The following is a 19,784-nucleotide window of genomic DNA, read 5'->3' as shown; positions in this document are numbered from 1 at the left end:
TTCCTGCTGGATTTAACAACATTTTTGTTGACTTTTTTGGTATCAATTTTGGATTGACACTTTATGTCCAAAACTGAATAAAAATGAAATAAAATATAAACCAGTTTATGAAATATAAACTATATTCCATGAACTTATTTATAATCAGTTTCATTAGCTCTACTATGAGCTATCCTCTCTTACTTTGTACATCAGGCTCTAAAATCTAAATTTACTCATTATTTTTTACTGTATGTTTGACTCGTGGCAAATCTAGATAAAAAGTACATGCATGTCAGTAATGGAGTGGCAAAGCCAGCATTCATCGGCATCCGTGCCAGATCCAAGCGGATAATCTGCGACTGTACATCTTGATCTCGTAATCTATGGCGAGTCAACATCTAAACGCTTGTGGCAAACATGGCGACGGTGGCAGGCTGGCTCATTACGCACACAGAGCTGTATGTCGTCGTCTTGCCTCTCGGGCTCATGTCGTATCGGTAACAGCTGGGACGAGCCAGCTGGGACGCGAGGTTTCGAGACGTGGCTTGGAACGCTTGGCGGACGACCGGCACGTTTGTACTTAACCAGCGTTAGGACTTCAGATGTCCTTGTGCCGCAGGCCTTCCTCATTCACCCCAGCATGGGATGTACGGAAGACTTCAGCGAAAGTGTCAAGCCGGGCTAAAGAGAAACTTGTGCGATCATGGCGAAAGGCCACAAGGTCTTATCAGAGTAGGAACAGAGCACATCAAGCGGTGGTGGGCTAGCATAGATTTAGCCTGCCTGTGATGTGGACCAGCTGCGCTCCAGCGCTTAATTATTTCCCTTTAATGAGGTTCCCCACCTTCCAACAGGCTGGCGGGACTGCGACAGGCTTCAGAGAGACCCCCCGCCTCCCAAATTCTCCCACTATCTCTGCTGAGCTCCATAACGGGCAATGAAGGCATTAGTGCATGGAACAGGAAATGAGGAAAATAATTCTTCTAACGTACAGTATATTCACATGCAGTATTTCACACTTGAATACTCTGGAAATACCGTGGTATTTTGATATTTACCATAGGACCGAATGATTACAGTATTCATTTACCATGGTCTTTATTAGCAGTGTGGTTCAGTAAATAATGTTTAGAGGCTAATACCGATAACCAATAATCACTATGATTGATCTGTTTGTCTGTAGTTGTCAAATATATTCAATTTTTGCTACATGTTTACATGCTTTAAGGCATATGCTGAAGCATAATTCACTATATTGTAAAAATTATGTAACCTAAATAACCATTTTGTGAAATGCCATCATGTATTGATATACACTGCCGTTCAATAGTTTGGGATCAGAAAGATTTTGAATGTTTTTTTAATGGAGTCTCTTGTGCTCATCAAGGCTGTATTTATTTGATAAAAAATACAGAAAAAAACTAATATTGTGAGATATTTTTTCAGTTTCTAATATTGGTTTTCTGTTTTAATATACTTTAAAATATAAAAAAAATTTCGGTGATCAAAGCTGAATTTTCAGCATCATTACTCCAGTCTTCAGTGTCACATGATCCTTCAGAAATCATTTTAATATGCTTATTTATTATAAGTGTTGGAAACAGTTGTGCTGCTTCATTTATAGATAAAGATACTGGCTATTTTTCAAACTGTATATTATAATGATGTGATGCCTAAACTGAATTAGTTTTAAGGGCAAAATAGTATAGTATATAGTATACTATATAGTATAATCTGTCATTTATTGCTTGTGATCATATTTTTAACATGGTGCGTCCCTAAAAACAGTTTTTTTTTTGTTTTCTGTCAAAGAACATATTAGTACAAATCGTAATATTACCATAATACATTTTCAATATGTCTTGGTGATACTGTGGTACTTTTTGTAACACTTTACAATAAGGTCCTGTTAGGTAATGTTAGTTAATGCATTAATTAACATTAACTAACAATGAGCAATACATTAGTTATAGAATTTTTTAATTTTTTATCTTTAGGTTATTTAATAAAAATACAACTAGGCCTATTGATTGTTAGTTCATGTCAGCTCAGGTCCATTAATTAATATTAAAGGTGGGGTAAGCGATTTTTCAAAAACGCTTTAGAAAACTGATTCGGGCTGACTAGAAAAACAAACTTGTAGCCAATCAGCAGTAAGGGGCGTGTCTACTCATGATGTGGAGGAGAGAGCATTCAGTGGACAGGATGGACATTTGCCGAGCCAAGCGACGACAGAAAGATAGAGATGGCGGATAAAAAACAAAAGAGGAAAACGTCTGCGGAACAAAAGAAGGCTTAAGGCAAGGATATCAAAATAGGGGCAAGACCCTTTTGGGGGTAGGGGCGTGTTTGTTTTGGTGATTTCAAATGTCAACACTGGCTACCAGAAATCGCTTACCCCACCTTTAACAGATAGAACTTTAGAATTTAGATTAGCCTAGTAAATGCTTTAGAACTATTTTTCATTGTTAGTTCATGTTAGCTAATGTTACCTCATTGTAAATTGTTATCTTTTTAAATTCTCATTTGCTCTTGCTGAAGTCTCTGTCATGCGTTGTTGTGATATTTAGCAAATGTCTGGGAATCGTGGTAGTGAGATGTTTATTCAGTCGCAGGGGAATTTCCATACAAGCAGACTGGCGTGTTAGTGTGTCACAGATACGCAGCTGATATCTGCAGTGAGAAACAGCTGAATAGGTCATTTTAAAGTTCAGTCAGCACTGTACTGCTTTCAGCCCACAAAGACCATGCTGAAGATCATCTACCAACCAGCTTTTATTTAGCACAGGTCACGAAACATGCTGCACTACAGAAACACCTTTATGTTGTGTTCAGAGCGTTGCAGACACTGTCTGATTGCAGTCAAAATCACACATGATGTCTCTTTAATGTCTCTGTTCCCAGATAGAGAACAAATGGTGGTCTCCTGCTTCTAAGATGTTTCTCCTGAGAGTGTCTTCTCTAGAATTTCAGAAGAGATTGTCTCAAAAATGTCTCAAACCAAAGATACCAAAGTCTACAACCCAAAAGTCAGAGATTTCAACATGAACTTAAACATTTCTCATCAAATTCTCTCAAGACCAAATAATCCACACTCTTAAAAAATAAAGATTCCAAATGCCATAGAAGAACTATTTTTGGCTCTTCAAATAACTTTTCTATGAACAGTTCTTAAAAGAACCATTGTGAAGAACATTTTAATCATCTAAAGAACCTTTTTTTGCTGTAAAGAGCCTTTTGTACAATGGAAGTTTCCGTTGAACTTTTACGTTTCTTCATGGAACTAAACTTCATGGATCAAAGCTAATAAAGAACCTTTACTTTTAGGTGTGTGTACGAAGATCATTTTGTGCAATAGAAAGATTCTATGGAAGTTAAAGGTTCTTCATGGAACCATCAATGCAAATAAAGAACCTTTGTTCTTAAGAGTGTGGGCTATGCTATACATATTCATTTTAAAGCTGGACTCTTTCAGTAATTCTCATTAGTGTATTGAATTTTAGGAGAAACATCTGAGCTTTGCAAACAATTCACGTAAATATTTTCAGCGTGGCACAGATTCTCAGTCCCTGCCTCACTGTAAAGAGCTCTGCTTATGTGTGCTGTGACACAGCCGAACAGGATGCTGGTGGGAAGATAAAGCAGATAGCACTCAAGCTCCGAGGGATAAATCTCCTTCAGTCGCAGGTCGGCCCCAAAAAGCTCTCAACATCACCCAGAAAACCCGCCGGAAGTCTGCTCTTGAGATCCTCGTGACAAGAGCCCCCTAGCACTCGAGAGACGAGAGTCATGACCAGGCAGTCTATTATAATAACTGTTTGATTAATCATTGTCCTAAAAAAGCACACAAAATCTAACTGATTAGATAGCAGCGCTCGGGGAACTCGCGGGGCTAGCTGTGCTATCCCGTGACACGGTTAATTAACTCCGAGCTCAGCACGCCACTAACAAGAGGCCTCGGCCCCCTTCCTGGAAAAACAGAAATAGAGCCCACGCTGCCAGCCGGTAAGCCTGTAACATCTCAACGAGGTTTTATCAAAGAGCGAAAGACGCTCTTTCAAGAGGAGTTAGCATCCCAGCGGTTTGACACGCTCCATCTGATCGCCATCAGCTCTGAGAACAGGTGCTGGAGTCTGTATCAAATACTGCACTCACTCGATAGAAGAGGCAGGAAAACGTGCTATGATCCTCAAATCATGGTTTTTATGAAACAGAAACTCGGTGATCAGATATGCAGTGAATTCTGTACTAATGTAGTTAAATACCTACAATATTACTGTTATGGTAATGAGCTACATTATTTGGCAGAAAAGTTGTTGATGTGATTGTTATTCATAAATGTAGTGAGAATGTGAGATTTGTATTTTTTTGTTTTTTATGCAAATGTCCTGCTGCTAGTGTTTTGGATGGCTTCTAAGTTGTTGCTTACTTGTTTACATTAGAAGAAGAGCCAAGAACCAAAAGAACCCAAGTTTCTTTTATATTTTAGTCTGTAGATATGGCTATGTGAATTATTAATGTATTTATTTCCAATTTCGTATTTATTTATTTGTTGGTTTTTTAAATTAGATTTTTTTTTTAATAGACAGAATGTGTTTCTTGCTGCATAGACTCATCACAAATAATATAGGCATCAAAAATTACGGAAATTTTTGAGCAATTTTGATGCTGTTGTTTTCTCAAATTATATATATTAATGTATTTACAGTCAGCTCGAAGCATTTATTGTGTGACACTGACTGACTGCCCTGTTCTGTCTCACAGGAGAGCTGGACCTGTTCAACAAAGATGGAGAACGACGGATTCACAGCCGCCAGCAGCTTCCTGTAGGAACCACATGGGGGCCTTTCGAGGGAAAAATTGAGCTAAACACAGATGCTCAGGTATGTTATCGCAAGTTAAATGTTGATGAGGGTTATGGATGAAGGATGCAATTTATTACTTAAAGAAAATTACACCAAATTAAATTAAATGGTTTGTTAAAACAGAAGGATCTGTCATTGGCTGAACGAATGGCATTGGTTTGGGAAGATTGTAGAAACTTTTTTGGAAACTAGCACAGAAATTACACTCTTCACCTTTAGCAGATTCTCAGTGTTTGTTAATCAGTACATGAACCTGTTTGTTGTAAAGGGTGAAGCTTATTTTCCTTGAAGTCCATCATTTGCATATTAACATATGAAAAATTTTACTGAACATAAACAGATGTTAATTGTGTTACATATAGATCATAACCCAGAGCTACTTACATTCCAGCATCTTACTGACCTCAAGATGACCTCCTTTGTACTTTTAACCATTTCATCTGCACATTTTATTACTAAACTCTTGACTGATATTACATCTACTAGATTTGATGTTGCTATCGCTGATTCTTCCAGTTAGGCTCAAGCTGTCATTACGATCCTTCAGCCATTAAAGAAAGAGCAAAAAAGAGGAAAGTGTTGACCTAACTACACAGGCGGAAAGAGGAATCCTTTAGGATTTAACATTCCATTTTGAATGTGGATTAATTAAGCAATAGTTATTAAAAATGGTAACGAATCTCATATTTATCCTGTTAAGAAATGCAAGGAAAAGTCTGCGAGGAGTTTAGACTCTAAGGCCCCATTCTGTGGTATTACTCTAACTTATAACTTTATTAATTTTTTTCTCATACTTTTGAGCTGTTTTTCTTTTTTGTCTGTACTGCCCCTTGAAAGTGCACACAAATTGAAATATATTTTTGTTTAATTTAATCAAATATTGCCTATATTTATAGCGATAGTACAACTGAAGAGGAAAATTCAGTTGTAAAGATTTTTTACATTTCTCATTTTGTGTTTCGCTGTAAAAAGGTTTGGAATTGCATACAGTAAGTGTGAGTAAATAATGATTAATTTTCAATGTTGGGTACATTATTGCTTTAAAATCAAAGAGAACAAAACATTGTAAGCAATGATTTATAAAACCAAACACTGTGTGATATTTCACGGGTTTAATACATGTAATGTCAGAGAGGAGCATGAAAAACCGTAGTTGAATTAGGTGTGATGTCTTTGGAAAGAAAGCTCTATCTTCATGAATGTTGACCCTTTAGAGGTGGTTAAACACTGTTGAATTTCCAATTCACCCGTGTCACCCTCTTAAGTGTCTGATCTGAGAAGGGCAGAATCTGCTGATATAAGATGTATGATATGGACTGAATCTAAAGTGGTGTCTTTTTGACCGCTGGTTTATTGATTTGAATGTAATTGGCTAAACTGAAGAATGACGTCTACAAATGTCAAAGTTAGTAGACTGAATGTAGTCAGCATGCTGAGGCAGGTCGGCATTGGTTCAGATGATCGGATGGGTCAGTCACACTATATTTTAGTGCTGCTTGTTATCCACTATGATTGGAAAACTTTCTTAAGTTATTATCATTAATTATTCTTCATCTCAAATTAAATATGGTGTCTTTCCTAACCAAGGTCAGCTGGTCAAAAATATGCGTGGGTGGTATGCCGATATTTATTGTGACAACTAAATGTATCCATGCAGTGCAGGACTGCTTAAAGGTATTGATGTGTTAGAGTGATTAAAAAAAACATGCATGAATGAGAAAATAAAGTGTGTATCATGCTTGATGTTAAAAAGAGATAAAAACTTAATGCGCTGTCTGAAAGTCCCCCAAACCCAGAATTTAGTTCTGTTTTGCTGAATATTGTGATTGAATGGTTAATTACAGAAAGAAAGAAAAATGTCTTGATGAATATTCATGTAAACACAGTCAGTAATGTCTTAAAGGGATAGTCTATCCAAAAATGAATAAAGCTGCTAAACAAACAGTTTCGGTTCCCATTGACTTGCATTGTATTTTTTGTAGATACAGTGGAAGTCAATGGGAAAGAAACGGTTTAGTTACTAACATTCTTCAAAATATATTCTTTTGCATTTCACGGAAGAAATGAAGTCAGACAGGTTTGGACTAATATGAGGTTGAGTAAATGATGACAGAACTTTTATTTTTGGGTCGACTATCCCTTTAAGTGAACAGAAACTGATGGGAAAGAAACCAGATCTGTGTCAGTATATTGGATCCACGCATTAGGTCTTAAAGTGATGGCAGCCTAATCTATATACCGATATATATTCTTATCATGAAATCATATTGTCAAATAAGATTTTGGTCATATTGCTAACTCCCAGTTAATAAACTTTTGTGCAATAGAAAGGTTTCACATTAGATAGTAATGGAAACATTGATGCCAATATTTTTTAAGATCGTGCATATGAATGAAAGGAAATAGAAATGAAAGATCTAGTGTGTCAGTCTCTTGTATATGTTGAAGTAGGACAGGCATTTGGGGGGCATCCAGCATTTAGAACTGATTGATGTCGCCCTCCTGGGGTGAGCAGGTGAGAGAGATCTTGGCATCTGCAGGGCAGAGATAGGGTCACATGATGAGGGCTTATCGGTGCAGAGGGCGCATCGCACATCTGATGTACAGAAACCAGAGGGCTTCTGGGAGTTTACGATGCTACGCTCTGCCGTGTTTACACATGAAACTCCTCAGATGCCCCAGTCTGGATGCCATCCATCTTCGTTCCATTCAAACGATTCACCCAAATGATTCACGACTCAGTGAGTCGTCTCTCTCTATGATCGTAGTTATTGATTTAACACTCTGGAGCGGATCTTCAAAAGCTGTTTGAACAGTCTTTTTATATCATATTTCCTACACCAGGTCAGAAATAATTGACGAGTTGAAATGATTGAAGAGGTCAATAAAATTGCGAGACAGGCTGCTTTAACGGAGTCATTCTTTAAAATGTGACCAAAATGACTTGCAAATTGATTGAAGATACGTTGTGGTGTCAGTGTCCGATGGATGTTTGAACTGCTGTGTCTACAGAGCGCTTCCTCTCAGCGTCTGAGTGATAGTTGCCAGAGCTCTCTCCTCTCCTGCCGATCAATCAGGCCATTAGAGCTCAATTACCCAGCAGCCCATGCGCAGGTGAGCGACGAGCCCGTCCACCCCCACCAAATTAACACAAATTAATAATGACACTCACACATAAATGTCTGCCATCTGGGGGCCGGGCGGCCGGTGTGGGTCGAAGCTATTGAGTAGCAGGTGTCTTCATCACAGTAATTACTGGGCCTGGACTCAACCCTGACTGCGGCCTGTGGCTCTGCGCCTCTCTCGCTGCCCAGTGTCCATTTTAAGTGTTAATAATTGATTTGGAAACAACCTAATAATGAACTGCAGATTTACAGGCCCCTTCTAAGATGGCAGTTAGTTAAGTATGGCTTTTAGTTCAATGTTCATCTAATGAATGAGCATTTCTCTAATTAAAAAGCTTTGTTAAGAAGCAGTGATAAACCAGCAGGATCTTTGTCCTCTATTTTTTTCTACCTATTCTAAATTTACTGACAGCCTTGTCGATGGATGACTTTTATGATTTTGAGTGACTTCTGAGTAAATATCAGGATTGTGCAAAATTCATAATTTAAGAATTAGTTCCCTTTAAATGAATGAATGAATTTAAATTGAATTGGCCACATCCAACAAGAAGTTGAATTGGAATATTTAAAGTGGAATGAACATGAGAAATGAAGTGTTCTTTTATTTATTTGCAGCTTGTATAATATGTAAAAAAATATATACCTACTGTATTGCAGTTAAATGAATTTATTTTCGTGTCAGCTCATTTTAATTCTACAATTTGCTGCTACCTCAATTGAAATGAAATTGGAAAGGCATTCACAATTCATTTCTGAATGTTGCATAACCCTGGTAAATATTGTGTGAAGAGTTTGTAGATTTAGGCAGTTTTGTGTCTCGTTTGCCATAATCGTTACACTCTGTTTTGTATATTGAAAAAAAAAAAACATGAGTTGACCATTAGTTAATATGTTCAGGGACACCCACAGGAAAGAACATTCTCAAATAAAAGTATTTTTATCTCATTTGTTTCTCCCAGAAGTGAGACTAAATTGATTGCAAATGCTCTGAGAAAAAGACCATAGACTTTCAGAATATATCTTACACTGCTCAGATTCCAAGTCTGTTTTTATTCTTCCCAAGGAATTGTAGGAGAAACATCTGAAATTAAGAGAACTCTGGAGTCTCTTGAGCTATGAAAGAGCATCCTCTGAGCAATCCAGATTCCTCCGTGGAGGTTTCATGAGCCAGCATGATTGTTAAACCAGCAGTCAAACTCTTTTGGTGCATGTAGCTTGTGTTTGTATTTGTGGAGTGTCCACGGCGGCAGAAATGACGTGCTATTGTCTTCATTTGCACCCATCAGAGGGTGAACCAGTGTCAGCTGGGTTTCTGGATTGTTTTTATGCTGTAATTCCGCATGAACCAGTGTATCGAATGAGCAGGAGGAATAATTCCAGCCATCATTGGGCTTTATCTCCTCCTCTTTGCTGTCCTCTTCCTCCTCCTATAGGTTTATTGTTCGTCCCAAACTTGAACAAGTGGCAGTGGATTTTTTTTTCATGCCGAAATTATATTTTTCTTCTTGTCACTCTCGCTGCCCAGTGTCCATTTTAAGTGTTAATAATTGATTTGGAAACAACCTAATAATGAACTGCAGATTTACAGGCCCCTTCTAAGATGGCAGTTAGTTAAGTATGGCTTTTAGTTCAATGTTCATCTAATGAATGAGCATTTCTCTAATTAAAAAGCTTTGTTAAGAAGCAGTGATAAACCAGCAGGATCTTTGTCCTCTATTTTTTTCTACCTATTCTAAATTTACTGACAGCCTTGTCGATGGATGACTTTTATGATTTTGAGTGACTTCTGAGTAAATATCAGGATTGTGCAAAATTCATAATTTAAGAATTAGTTCCCTTTAAATGAATGAATGAATTTAAATTGAATTGGCCACATCCAACAAGAAGTTGAATTGGAATATTTAAAGTGGAATGAACATGAGAAATGAAGTGTTCTTTTATTTATTTGCAGCTTGTATAATATGTAAAAAAATATATACCTACTGTATTGCAGTTAAATGAATTTATTTTCGTGTCAGCTCATTTTAATTCTACAATTTGCTGCTACCTCAATTGAAATGAAATTGGAAAGGCATTCACAATTCATTTCTGAATGTTGCATAACCCTGGTAAATATTGTGTGAAGAGTTTGTAGATTTAGGCAGTTTTGTGTCTCGTTTGCCATAATCGTTACACTCTGTTTTGTATATTGAAAAAAAAAAAACATGAGTTGACCATTAGTTAATATGTTCAGGGACACCCACAGGAAAGAACATTCTCAAATAAAAGTATTTTTATCTCATTTGTTTCTCCCAGAAGTGAGACTAAATTGATTGCAAATGCTCTGAGAAAAAGACCATAGACTTTCAGAATATATCTTACACTGCTCAGATTCCAAGTCTGTTTTTATTCTTCCCAAGGAATTGTAGGAGAAACATCTGAAATTAAGAGAACTCTGGAGTCTCTTGAGCTATGAAAGAGCATCCTCTGAGCAATCCAGATTCCTCCGTGGAGGTTTCATGAGCCAGCATGATTGTTAAACCAGCAGTCAAACTCTTTTGGTGCATGTAGCTTGTGTTTGTATTTGTGGAGTGTCCACGGCGGCAGAAATGACGTGCTATTGTCTTCATTTGCACCCATCAGAGGGTGAACCAGTGTCAGCTGGGTTTCTGGATTGTTTTTATGCTGTAATTCCGCATGAACCAGTGTATCGAATGAGCAGGAGGAATAATTCCAGCCATCATTGGGCTTTATCTCCTCCTCTTTGCTGTCCTCTTCCTCCTCCTATAGGTTTATTGTTCGTCCCAAACTTGAACAAGTGGCAGTGGATTTTTTTTTCATGCCGAAATTATATTTTTCTTCTTGTCATTACTTCATTAATCAAGAGCCGGGCCTTTGGAAAAATGTTTTGTTTTGGTGGCTGCAATCTATTTTGTGGGAGTGGGTGTATGTGTTTGAAAGGGAGAGAGAGTGAATGTGTGTGTGTGTGTGTGTGTGTGTGTTGTTAATCTGTGCCTGTGGCAGGTTTCCCCTCCAAAACGCAGCGCTAAGCAGCGGTATCGCATGCCTATTGTTGTAGCCTCTGTCATAGCAAGGAGCGCCTGATGCAGGCCTGCACTGCTCTGATAAGAAAAGAGGATTCAACATGGCTGGAAAGACGAATCAGTGGGACTTGAGAGTGGAGCGCGCACATACGCACAGACAAACATCATCCTCGTGTTGGCACATGCATAACCAATTATTTACACTTACATCTAATTATATATGCAAGTGGCGTTTATTTGCTCATAAGCAAAATAACTCACACAACTGTATATTTGGCACGTCGTGCTCATATAGATCTTATTTACATCTGAGGCTATATTTATCTGAGAGAATATCTCCCCATTTGTAATGTCGCCCGCTCGTGAGCTTTAACAGGATTTTAATTCCTTGTTGGACACAAAAATTATTTTGGCAACCCAAATGTGGCTTTATCTAATGAAATAATAGGCCTGAAGTTTAGGCGGGAAACCAATTTGCGATTGCATGCATCAATTACTTTGCTGGGCTTTAACAAGTCACTAGACCGCTGACGTCTCGGACTGCTGAAATGAAAATGGCTCTGCTTTTAGCATCGGATTGAATGTATGAAGTATGTGTTTGTGTGTGCAAAAAAGCCCACGTTCAAGTCTCTGTGATGCCCTGTTCGCTATATTTGGCACAGTGTAAATCGATGGGGTTTTATCGTCCACCAGGCAAACAATTGCATGATTGCTTGGAAAAGTAATAACCGACATTTAATAATTAGGGCCAAGGGTTTGTGGGTCAGTAATGTTTTTACTCGTAACATACTTTTATTCAGCAAAGATGCATTAAGTTGATCAAAATTTATAACGTTACAAAAGTTTTTGATTTCAAATACATGCTGTTTCCACTAATATTAAGTTATTCCCAGTCATTCTGGGAAGTTCATATTAGCAATTTCAGAAATCATAAATTCAGATGTGCAATCAATTGATTTTGGTCATGATTGGAAGATTTCGTATTTCTTTATATTTTTTCATTTTCCAGCAAATCAACCAACTAAAGAGCAATGCATGCACATTAGATGGGTGATTCTTTCAGAAATCTTTTACAGAGAATGATGGGAAATGTAGTTGTGCTGAACAAGCCTGTCACCTCATGAACTGAGTGAATCAATAGTATTTTCTAGCATGCAAAATAGTACACTCAACAACTGCATTTTGGACTAAAACCAATTAGTATTCACCATGTTTCTTTAAATGACATGAACCTAACTCAGAAAGTTGGTGCTCATAGAAAATCCAGAATTTCCTGCTGGTAATTATGATGATGTTGTGACTTTCATGTGCACTCATTTCCCAAATACAATCATTGCGACATGACTTGAAGGCAGCTTTAAAGAGAAATTCAAACATTACGCCCTTTAACATCAACATGAAACAATGTTCACGACCCATCTTACTTCTGTAATGTGACATAGTTCTAAATGAAACTATAGAGTAGGGCATTTTATTCATCAGGAATTGATTGGATTGTGAAAATTGTTCTCTATATGGCAGATGGTCGGAGGACAAGGGCTGAAATATCGAAATAAGTTTACAAAGACAAACTTTCTTCTCTTTTGGAATAAGTACAATAATTTGTGTATTAAAAAAAGTAAATTAGGCCAATTTTGACTCTAAAGTCTCTTTTTATGTAGTTGTTCGTGAGTCATATTTATTTGAATAGATCTTGTTAATAAATATAAAGCTTGCTAACTAAGCATCAGGGGTTATTATACCCTGGAGTAAAGACACAGGAGGTCCAGCATTCATGTCTTTGATTCAGCAGCTTTACCAATTACGTGCTCTGCTGCTGCGTTTCAAGGTACTAGAATTCAACATAATGTACATTCTCCTATTCAAATCACCATGTTCATAACGACAGATGAATGAAACGAGTCAAATCTGCAGTCCAAGGTGATGTGTTCTTTGTGTCGTCTTAAATAGCTGTGTGCATTTTTAAATGACTATGGGTCAAAACCCAATACATTAATAGATTAGCAAATGTTTTTCAAGTGCAAGTGAAATAGGAAATAAACAAAAAATGATTTGTTTTTGTGTGACAGCATGCCTGAATATAAAATCTGCCATATAGGCTTTCACTGAGCTATTGCTTTTGCACTTTTCAGTGATGATAGCCTAAAAAGCTCGGAATAAACTGAATCAGGATATTTCTTCGAAGAATGTTTACTTCACTAATTATTAAATGCCAGATATTTTATCTAGATATGACTGAAGGTCCTGTGCTAGATGAGGACGTTGAGTTCAGGAATTCAGGATGAACATGCATTTTATGATGTATAGATATATGAAATGTTATAATCAATGTAGCGATATAGATTGTTTTGGATTTAGTAAGTTGTATTGAAATGTTTGGTCAAGGTTCAAGTATCATCTGAGTGTGATGAAATTAAACTAAGCAGACGTACTTGACTGCTATCATAATACTGAATCACAAAATTCTGCAGAAAGCTTCGCAAATAGTCATTCATAAAGATTTATACATCTCTCACCACGTAAATGTACATTTATCAGATATTTTGGCTAATTTGATAGCACTTCCAGATTTGTTAAAACCTTATAATTTATCAGATATTTTGGCTAAACTGATAATACTTGATTTAATCTAATGTAGTCCAACTTCATGATTTAAAGCTATGTAATTTAGCTTTTTTTTTTTTAGCTGAACAAAACATTTTTATATATGCATGTCTGAATTATTTTTCCCATAATTCTACTATATTGCCCCACAATCAGCACAGAAAATGTGATAAAATTGCACAGATTTCCTGTGGTTCAGCTGCATGTGGAAGTTTTTATATTTATTTATGTTCTGTTAGTAGAAAAATATTTACTGAGTATCAGATATTTGGGCTAATTGAATAAGGCTTTAATAATACTTTCATATTAAATAATATTTATGACCTAAAGCCATATAATTTAGAATTAGTATATTTTAGCCTACCTGATGAAACAGTGTATATCTAAATTGTTTATGCATTATTTCACACATTTTCCTACAAATACAGAACAGAAAATGTGCTTAAAATATGACAAAATTCTACAGAAATTCACAGATCTCCATAGATTTAGACAATCATCAGTCATGCCATGAAAAAACTGGAATTGTCCGGTAAATTTAAAATTGGGGAAGTAATAAACTATTATGAAAATTTCTGTGCTGAATATGAATCTATATACAGTGGGTACGGAAAGTATTCAGACCCCCTTATTCTTTTTTAATAAATCTGCAAAAATGTCAACAATTCTGTGTTTTTCTGTCAATATGGGGTGCTTTGTGTACATTAATGAGGAAAAAAAATTAACTTAAATGATTTTAGCAAATGGCTGCAATATAACAAAGAGTGAAAAATTTAAGGGGGTCTGAATACTTTCCGTACCCACTGTATCTATATATTTATCTTTTTTTGTGTGTATTCGTAGTGTCTATATACATTTTCAATAAACTTATTCTGTAATTATGAATGACTAAAAAAATGTATTTAAAAATCCTGGAAATTCCTTGGTTAGAAGGTGTTGGGACCCTCTTCTAGACTCTAAGAGAACCATGTTTGAATCCTCTCAACGCCCATTTTTGTCTGATCTCACCCTGCTAATGAAACTAACACACAGTGGGACTAGTGCTGCCTGAGGGGATACAGGGGACCTGAGGTCATGACCTCACTGCAGAGGGGTGTTTGGGATTTATTCTTCCTCTCTCTCTCTATCTCTCTCTCTCTCTCTCTGTTATGTCTCTCTCTCTCTCTCTCTCTCTCTCGGAGGGATCCTCTCAGCCCATCTCCAGCTCTCTGACAGGAAACAGGGGGGTGTGTTCTCTCCTCACAGCGCCAGCGGCTGCCGGGGCCACAGATGACTAGAGCTGAGATAATACATGCTCGACTTGATCTACAAGTGAACCTGACATTTCCCCCTTCTCCTCTTCATCACTGCATGTCCCAAACAGGCAAACAGATATGGAGGGAAAGCGATAAGCGGTCGCCGCTTTGTGACTGAAGTGATGGCTACATAGTTTAGCACAATCAGGGCGAAGACACCGTTAAACGCCGCGTCACAATTCATGGTGTCAAGTTTGTGAATGATCCATCCACATAGACGTCATTTGACAAGGGCTCTTTCCTTTTCAGTGTGCAACAAACTGGATACTTTATTTCATTTGAGCGTAAGCGCCGCGGGCTGTATTTTGAAGATTTTAAAGGCTATATTAAAATAAAGTAGGCCACAAGATTTTACCAGGAGAAAGCAACACAACAGCATGACATTAGGCTATTGAACTGTTTATTTGTGATTATTATGATTATTACATTTAATGCTTAATTTATCAAGCAGTTGTTTGTTTTATCATGTTACTACTTTTGCATGAAATCACTATGGTGGAATCACTGCATACAGCCTTCTGTGACAGTTTCACTGTAAAGGAAAAAAGGGAACAGGTAGATAACTTTGCACAACTGGTTGCTCATTTTCCCTTAATGATTCACAGGAGCCACTGACAGGAGCCGGTGAGATGTTCGGTGGTCCTCAAGAGCACAAGTGACCTCAAATCAGTACTGAGACTGGCTGAGACTCTAGAGACACACGCTCTCAATGCATTAGGGGACACATTAGCAACCAGAAATCCGTCAGGGAGAACGTGTGAGGTCATTTCATCCATCTGGACTTACAGAAAGAGCAGAAGCTGCTCTGCAATTGCACTAAAGCTAACACTATGTTAAAAGTCTTAATGAATGTACTTGATTCGTTTTCTGAAAAGAACAGGGCCATTGAAGTCATGCTTTTTTTTGGACTTGATAATGACTTGAATGCACCTCTTCTATAATTTCATTCAGACATTGTTTTCAATTTCTGAATTAAAATTATAATTATATAAAAAAATCACATTTGAGCATAAAGTGCTAGTGAAGGTCAAGGTTTAAAAAAAAAAAGTATTAGATTTACAAGCTGTAAGTCCTGGAGGAAGTTTTTGGCATAAACTTGTATTATTACTTTTTTTTTAACTAATCTGTTTTTAAAAATTTGTTTTAAAATACTTGGTATAACTGTTTTTTTTTTTAATGTATGAATTCAACATTTTTAAATTTTTAAATTTTATATTTTTGGGAACTCGAAACTTGTGTTTTCAGACTAGATGTTTAAACATTTCTCCCTTTGATCATCTGTTTATCTTGGTCAATGGTAGTTTGATGCTGGTGAAGGCAGCTTGAAAGCTGGTTAAGCTAGTTAAGAAGCCTTTTGTTGACACCATGATAGTCTTTTCAGTAAAGTAGAGTGTGGTGTAGTGGTTAAGACTCAGGGCTGGTAACTGAAAGGTTGCTAGTTTGATCCTCGCTAACAGCAAGCTGTTACTGTAATCGCTTCAAATGCAATTTCTAGGGCTAACATATGAATTGGCGTCAATGGTTTCGCTTTGAGAAGTTTTTTTTTTTGTCTGTAATGAAGTAAAAACTAACACCCGCCTAAAGCACCCCAAAGTTTGATATTTTGCATAACCTCAATCAAATCTGAATTAGCAAGAAACAACATAAGTTTGTACACAGTGTTGTCTCCCTCGGTTTGCGCCACGTCTTGCCAAAGGTGTTGGAATACGCCACGGCAGAATCCACGGCGAACACTGAGGGGGAAAATCTAGCACAAGGGAGAAGAGTTTGAGCGATGCCAGCTGCTTTGCCATCTGTCACTGTCAAGACTCCACTTGTGGGACACTGAAACAACTTCCTTGAAAAGTAGCCGAGATAATCCACAATAGTTTTCACTTGCAATCTCGATTCCCCTGTTGGAATTCAACATTCCACCGTGTGAAGCGGAGATGGTTAATTGGTGGCGAAATCCAGGAGATGTTGGCTGTCCTTTCACGTACATGTGCATATTTTGAAGTGTGCGACGAGCCAGTCTTGGCAATCGATTCTGAAATTGCCTTTCAAGTGAATAAACGTGTGATATATTGTCTAGTTTTGAGCTCGGAGCCAAGTTAGGCTCGCTTTTAGCAAATGAGTTGTGTTATATCAGCAGTTCACCAGTACCGCTTCTGTTTTTGAGTTCTCATACGTTAAACTTAATGCCCAAAGTCTACTTGCCCTAACTTGCACTTGCTTCCTCACAGGCAAGAGGCTACAGCTGAGGTCCTCGTCTCCTCTCGTCTTTTGTCACACAAGCGCTCATCAAACCAGTCCAGATGGAGGAGCCAGCACTAAATGAAAGTATTCAGTGTGAAAATCGCAGATTTTTTGCAGCGGTCATCTGGTGTGCTATCACAGAACCCTTTTGTGAGATAGAAATGCTTGATAGAGGCTGCAGAAGTCTGGACAGCGTCTGGCCGTCTGTCCCGGTGGTCTAGCACATTAGGCGAGGGTGTACGAGCCTGTCAAAACAGGAAAATTAGACCACGGGGGTCGACAGTAAACTAATTGGGTAACAAAGACCATACGCAGCCCCGCAAACCCTCACTTTAACGGTCGGCGAGCGGAGATAAGAGAGTTCATGTCTAATGCGTTCAGAGTGGGGGAGTTCACTCTTATTTATTTACCTATGACTCAGTATCGAGAATAATTTTACGAAGACCCCATTTCAAATCACGTTGCGCTTTAATGCTGCCCTGGAAGATTATGCAAATGGTTGCTACCTCATGCTGAGAGTTTTCTTTACCCACATTCACTCTTTCAGGTTTCCAGAGGTTGTATCACATCTGATCGCATAGCTTTCATCCCTCGCATCTAACGATGAGAGGAATCTGCGTTGCAATGCAATGACGTTTCGTGCGATTAGTTGCCCGGCAGATACCACCTGCCTCCTCGGGCCTCCAGGTATGCTGATATCTGTACAGGTGTACGGGACGTACAGAGAACACCTTGTTATTGGCCCAATAGCTAGCTCTTGCTGTAGGAGTCGACTGCAAGTTGCATGCAAAGATCAAAGAAGCCTGCAATTGAATTCAAAGTGGAAATTTAAATTGAAATAGGGGGATCTATGGGGAAGGCACACCATTTCACGAGCCGAATCTAAGCACAAGAGCAGGGCATGTTCCTCTGCCTCCTAGACATTATTACAATGCAAAGCAAACATTATGAATTTAGCGACGCCATGTCCCCTGAACATAATATGCATGCAAGTTACGTGCAAAGTGCATTCAACTTCACACGAGTCGGGCAATCGAACACTCTACCTTTGTTTGCTTTCAAGTCTGCTTGAATTTGTTCAGGTTGTGTTGTGTGGCTGTTTTTTTCATTGTAATTTCAGGCTAATTTGTGCACGCCCAGTATTGTTGCATCTACACAATGGCAATTGCTATCCACTTAAGATATTGGCACACTTTAAAGAGATTAAAGAGTTGATGTAATAATGACGTTGTTGTCATTATTTACTACATTATTTATTCACCTGATGTGATAAACCCCTGTTTTAATGTTTTATATATAGTTTTTTTAGTTGTAGTATAGTTTTTTTTTTTTATATTGGTTTTATTTGTTTTATTTTTATGGATGTTTTTAATATATTTTGTGTGTACATTGTTTTGTTTTGTTTTATTTTTGTGGAAATTTTTTTTGTGGAGTTTGCTCTTTTCCATACTATGACAGTTCATAGTGATTGCAGCTGTCAAAAAAAAAAAAGAAACCCTATAAAGTACCATCAAAGTAGTTCATATGACTTATTGCACTTTTCTGAAGTTATACAGTTGTTTTAGGAACAAACAGAAAGAATTTTTTATTTACTAAAAATCTTCCCCTTCTTCACAGCTTTTAAATTATTCTGCATTTTGTATCCGTCGTCAATGGTGTTTAAACCTGTCATGATGCCTTGACACACTATTCTTCTGCGATTTCAGTGATTGTCCGTGATAAAAGGCTTGAATTTCTGTTTTCTACACGCAAATCAATCAGTTAGCTTCATGACGAACGAACGATTTTATAGCTCTTTTAGGTTGCACGCAAAAACCAGCTGGCATACAGAGGGTGAGTAAATGATGATAGCATGTTCATTTGTGGGCGACCTATCACTTTAAGTGCATTTCTTTTAAATTGTGCCATTATAAATCTGGCCCACCACAGTATATCGCCGGGTGCATGTGCTAATGAAGTCCCCAGCAGCCCTCTGACTGTACCGTTCAGCCCTGGAGGAGAGAGACAGCGACAGGAAGAGCTCCTGTCCTGGAGGCTAAGTGCTCATTAAACCAGATGGCATTAGAGCTGAAACCTTTCTGTGCCTGACGCTTCAACACACGTAGAGATGACAATATAAGTCCAATGTAAGGTGCTGGCTAGCATCTACCCCTCATTTTATAATTCATCAGATGAACCAATCAGACGTTCAATATCAGGAAATGCGACATGTCAAAGAAAACGAGAAATGACACACAAAACATACTGTATAGCATGTCCTGTTTATTCACCGTTGTTCGTAATCTCGATTAAAAGCCATTTGAATCTGTTGGTCGTTGTTTAGCCAGTAAATAGGACACATTTCCATCTTCAGAAAAGATTGCGATTAAATCAGCACCTAGTCGAACTATGTTTTAAAGCAAGGTGATTTTGAATAAATATGCATGGTTCCTATAGCAACAGTGAACAGTGCAAAACGATAGGCCCGAGCAAACCTCAATGGGTGTTCCTTAAAAGATTGGTAGAGCTGTAGTGATTCTCAATTTAATCGATTTCAAACGAAAAAGTCAATTTAACAAAGTTGAAAAGAGAAAGCCGCAGAGTGGCGAGGAGGAGGAGGGGGGCTGAAAGCATTCTTTTGCACTCAAGCAGTAAACTAACTACGGCACGCGGGCT

The 19,784-nt window shown here is 37.8% G+C and overlaps 1 protein-coding gene across 1 annotated transcript in view; it reads left to right on the top strand.

The window, feature by feature from the left end:
• Window positions 1-19,784, top strand: part of LOC107666743 (zinc finger protein ZFPM2-like) — a 184,956-nt gene that overhangs the window by 85,119 nt on the left and 80,053 nt on the right. The window contains exon 4 of the mRNA XM_016458176.1: window positions 4,747-4,865. Coding sequence (XP_016313662.1) covers window positions 4,747-4,865 — 119 coding nt within the window. The remainder of the gene's footprint in view (window positions 1-4,746; window positions 4,866-19,784) is intronic.

The sequence above is a fragment of the Sinocyclocheilus anshuiensis genome, unplaced genomic scaffold (genome assembly GCF_001515605.1).
Source record: "Sinocyclocheilus anshuiensis isolate Anshui unplaced genomic scaffold, SAMN03320099.WGS_v1.1 scaffold267, whole genome shotgun sequence".
NCBI classification, from domain to species: Eukaryota; Metazoa; Chordata; class Actinopteri; order Cypriniformes; family Cyprinidae; genus Sinocyclocheilus; species Sinocyclocheilus anshuiensis.
The sequence above is the reverse complement of the archived record's forward strand: the minus strand, read 5'-3'. Positions and strand labels throughout refer to the sequence as shown.